Source organism: Solanum dulcamara, chromosome 7 (genome assembly GCF_947179165.1).
Source record: "Solanum dulcamara chromosome 7, daSolDulc1.2, whole genome shotgun sequence".
In the NCBI taxonomy this organism is placed as follows: Eukaryota; Viridiplantae; Streptophyta; class Magnoliopsida; order Solanales; family Solanaceae; genus Solanum; species Solanum dulcamara.
Genome location: NC_077243.1, coordinates 17549972 through 17554007, shown reverse-complemented (window position 1 = coordinate 17554007; position 4036 = coordinate 17549972). Strand labels below are relative to the sequence as shown.

The 4036-nt window shown below is 30.8% G+C and overlaps 1 protein-coding gene across 1 annotated transcript; it reads left to right on the top strand.

Moving 5' to 3' along the window:
• Positions 1-2125: 2125 nt before the first annotated feature.
• LOC129894565 (probable WRKY transcription factor 27) lies at positions 2126-3333 on the top strand. Its single transcript, XM_055970263.1, has 3 exons — positions 2126-2523; positions 2599-2712; positions 2871-3333. The coding sequence occupies exons 1-3, from the start codon at positions 2126-2128 to the stop codon at positions 3331-3333; spliced, it is 975 nt and encodes a 324-aa protein (XP_055826238.1).
• Positions 3334-4036: the final 703 nt, after the last annotated feature.

Sequence of the window (4036 nt, the reverse complement as noted above, 5' to 3'; positions counted from 1 at the left end):
GCATTTAACCAAGATTTTAACGATGTATTCATGAACTTTCTTGTGATGTCAAGAACTTTTGGTGGCATGGGGCACTGAAAACACTCTGATTTGAAGTTGGGTAGTCATCAACTGAAAGTATCATAAATTTGTCAGTATAGACACATGAACAAAAAATCACTAATTTTGTAAAGTCTGCATAAAAGCAAAACACGAAAAACACTATGTTTTACTCATAAAATCAGCAAACCAAGAAACTACTTGAACGGGATGAATTTTTATATAATGACCTTAGGAACTAAATAAATGGGAAGGGTACTACTATAATGTTTTGAAATGAATCTGTACTACTATTTTGGTTTAGCATAAATGAGAGAAAATACACACACATAGATTAAATTTAAGTCTTTTAGGATTAAAAGAGTGAACTTTAGCAATGATAAGGAGAAAAAGATATCAACACATGTACTTACTTTTTTTCATTTCTTTTTCTTCCGTCATTTCTCAATTGGTGAAAAAATAGAACAAATTTATAATTTACTGCATTTCTTCAGAGTATCATCCAAATGCAGAAAGGTAGGAATAATAAAAAATATATAGAAAATAAAGAAAAGGTCTAAATCTTGTAGATGGGTTCATAAATTTATGAATATTAGGGCTCTAGCCTCATTTTATTCGGAAAGTGAAGAAAGTTCAAATGGGGAAAGATACACGTATGTTTCATTTAATTTTATTCCAGATCGACAATTTAGTATCTTACATGAGACACTTAAGAGAAAAGCACAATAAAATGTGTGAGTATCAGTGTGATATTTATATGAATCATGAATTAAAAGAGGTATCATGTAAGTATTCTTTGTCCCTTGTTTATAGAGATATAAATAGCTGAAGGTAACTTTCATCTTCAACTTGTTGGGCAATCTTTTCTTCAACTAAGTTGTAAGGTGTCAATTTTTCATCACTTTTTCCCAAATGAATTTTACTATAAAAGTTAAGTGATGAATAATACTTGCATCTTCGTAATATTAATATTAATTGTAATATTAGTTCGTTCTCTCCTCTCCTACTTATGATTTTTTTTCATTCTTTGATTTCGTTTATCTAATTTCAAGCAAACCTTAAATGACTAACATAATAATAATGTTTCATACTTATGAAAGATACAAGCTTTGGAAATAAACTGAAACTTTTAATTGAAGGAAGAAAAAATACTTATACTAAAGAAAAGAACAAATCTATGCTTGAAGTAATTTATTACATCAAATCAATTCAACAATTTTAAAGATTTCCTCCTATTTAGTTTTATATTTCATCCGCACTGCAACTAAAATAAACTCAAAACACCATTGAATGAAACTATCCAACAGAAAAGCTCTCGAGCAGTAGCCTATGACTGTGAATGAAATTATTCTTTGATGTATTCTTCCATGCTCCACCCTAAGATAGAGGAGCAGTAGTGGGATTGAAAAGGTAGGAAAGCTTTATTTGAGGAAGGGCATAATGTTTGTGTAGGAAAAACCACAATAAAGAGGCAACCGGCCGTGGTCAGAGGATGCGACTGTTAGTTTATGTTTTTTCCTGCAAAGCGCTTTATAAGTGGAAAATTAGAAGGAAAAATTAAAAATTATCAATTTTAACCCAGTAGAGTGCCACATCATCGAATTGAGGATATTCTTTTATATATATATATATATATATATATATATGATATATAAGATTTTCTAATGTGAAAACAATATATATTTTCTAATGTGAAAGGGCTAAAATACATTATTCAAGAAAAATGTGAAGGCTACTTTGAACAAGGATATATCTTGTGAAAATATTTGAAACATGAGATTATTTTTTGTCTTCTTCCCATGTACATGCCAATCCTACTCACCCTATAACAGAAAAAAAATGATGTGCATTAAATGCTAATTGAATGTGGATGTGGGGATGGGTAGGTACCCCTTTGAGCTTCTCTATATAATAAACAAATTTTGTTTAGTTTTCTTCATCCCAGCAATTTACTACCCACTCAAACATCTTTTTTATTCAGTTAGTTCTTTTATTTTTATATAATGATAACGATTGGGATATAGGCGCGATTGTAAGAAGTTGTAACATTCATAAACCAAATAATGTTGTAGCTCCAAGTTTAGGCATGGAGTCAATGAATTTTGTAAATGATGATTGGAATTTTGACAAACTTTCAGATGTTGATATGACTAAGTTTGATTGGTTTCCAGAAATTTTCCCTATGAACTTTCCAGTTGAGATCACCAACCCCACAACCTCGGTTCCTATAATCGTTGATCAGGTAATCATGGACCAAAACAATAACCAACAGTTATTAGAACCCTTTCAGTCAACCCCATTTAACCAACAAATCTTTCTTCCTTCTCCTCTTCCACCTTCAATTACAACGCTAGTGTATGAGCCAGCAACAATTGCGGCACCGCAAGAATGGATTGATCTGCAACAACAATCCATGATGTCGGATAACATTCATCCTACATTCACCTTACCCATGATCACTCCTCTGATCCAAACTCATACAAAGTAAGTACTCTCTCCGTTTTATTTTATATGTTTGTGTTCACAGTTTTAAGTTTAGTATTTTTAATTTGAAATCAGAAAAAATCAGCCAATAAAAACTACCTATGAACTGATGGGAAAGGAACTCACAAATGATTCATGGACGTGGAACAAGAATGGTGAGAAGCGAATCAAAAGTTCTCAATTTTTGAGGTTTGCTCTTTTCACTATTTTTTCATGTTATAAAAAGTTTTAAGTTATCAAATTTTGTGACAAAAAAATAAAAGTTACATTAATAATTGTATAGAGACACATAATTTTTTTGGATCTATCCTGATTATTATTTTGTGTGTATATATGTGACATAACAGGAACTACTATAAGTGCTCTACATTAAAAGACTGCAAAGCAAAGAAACAAATTGAGAAAAGCCCAAGGGGTGAAAACCTTTTCTTAGTGACCTATTATGGTGAACACAATCATCCTCCACCCATTAACCGTAGGTCTCACGCTGGTTGGAATGGAAGTGCGAAACACAATCTTCCGAAAGGCATAAATATTGTGCCCAAAGCATTAAGTTTGAATTCATCAACGTCGTCGTCGTTCAAATGCTCTAAACGTTCCAAGGTTGTTGCTTCTCCAATCGGCCCAACTATGCCTATGATTGAAATTGAGAGCGCATCCCCAAACAAAGACAAAATGGTGGTTGTGGCGACGGAGAACAAAGGTGATGACAGAGAGGAGAAAAACGTTGTTTTGATTCCTGACAAATTCGTGAGTGAAGATATTCTCGTGGGCTTTGAAGAACTCAATGGAGTTACTACTTCCACCTAATGGGAATGAAAATGACAGAGAATTTTGTCTTCTAGTCATGTTTCTATTTTAGTTTTTTGTTATTCTCTTTTGTTTTCAAATGTGGCAATCTAATTTAGTCCCTGTTGAAAGTAGTTGTTCCATTTTCTCAAATAGTTCTTTCTTTCAGAAAAATTATTTGACTCAGTTTATACATTGGAATTCAAGATTAAATTTGGCATTAATTTTCAATTATCCTTAACATTAAAGAAGTAGTAGTTCATTTTTATACTACTCAAATTGAAAAAAAAAATCCAATGAATAGGTGTAACTTTGTCATTATACCTTATATTTATTATTTGAAAAAAAATGATATTTTCAGGCTTCTTGAATAAAAATAAAGATCTCTTACGTATAAAAATCTCTAGTAAAAAAATATAAAACTAAAAATATGTTTGTAAAAGACTACAAAATCAAATATCCTGTTAAAATGGAAAGAAGGGAGTGTGTGTGTGTTTTGTTATATATATATATATATATATATATATATATATATATATATATATATATATATAGGTTTCCGACGTTATTTTCACGCTAAATATTTTTGAATTATTATGACAGGTCTTAATGAAAATTTTGAATTCGTCACTAGTATCAACTAAACAAATTCTTTAATAGTAAAGGGCTGAAGTTCATATAAATAAATTTATAGATGAGTTTTTTATGTTATACATGCATTCAC

Bases quoted from the DNA above. Each gene is read 5' to 3' on its own strand.
- LOC129894565 (XM_055970263.1), top strand. From the start codon at position 2,126: ATGGAGTCAATGAATTTTGTAAATGATGATTGGAATTTTGACAAACTT. The intron at 2,524-2,598 runs GTAAGTACTCTC...ATTTGAAATCAG, and splicing joins CTGATCCAAACTCATACAAA to AAAAAATCAGCCAATAAAAA. The intron at 2,713-2,870 runs GTTTGCTCTTTT...GTGACATAACAG, and splicing joins AAAAGTTCTCAATTTTTGAG to GAACTACTATAAGTGCTCTA.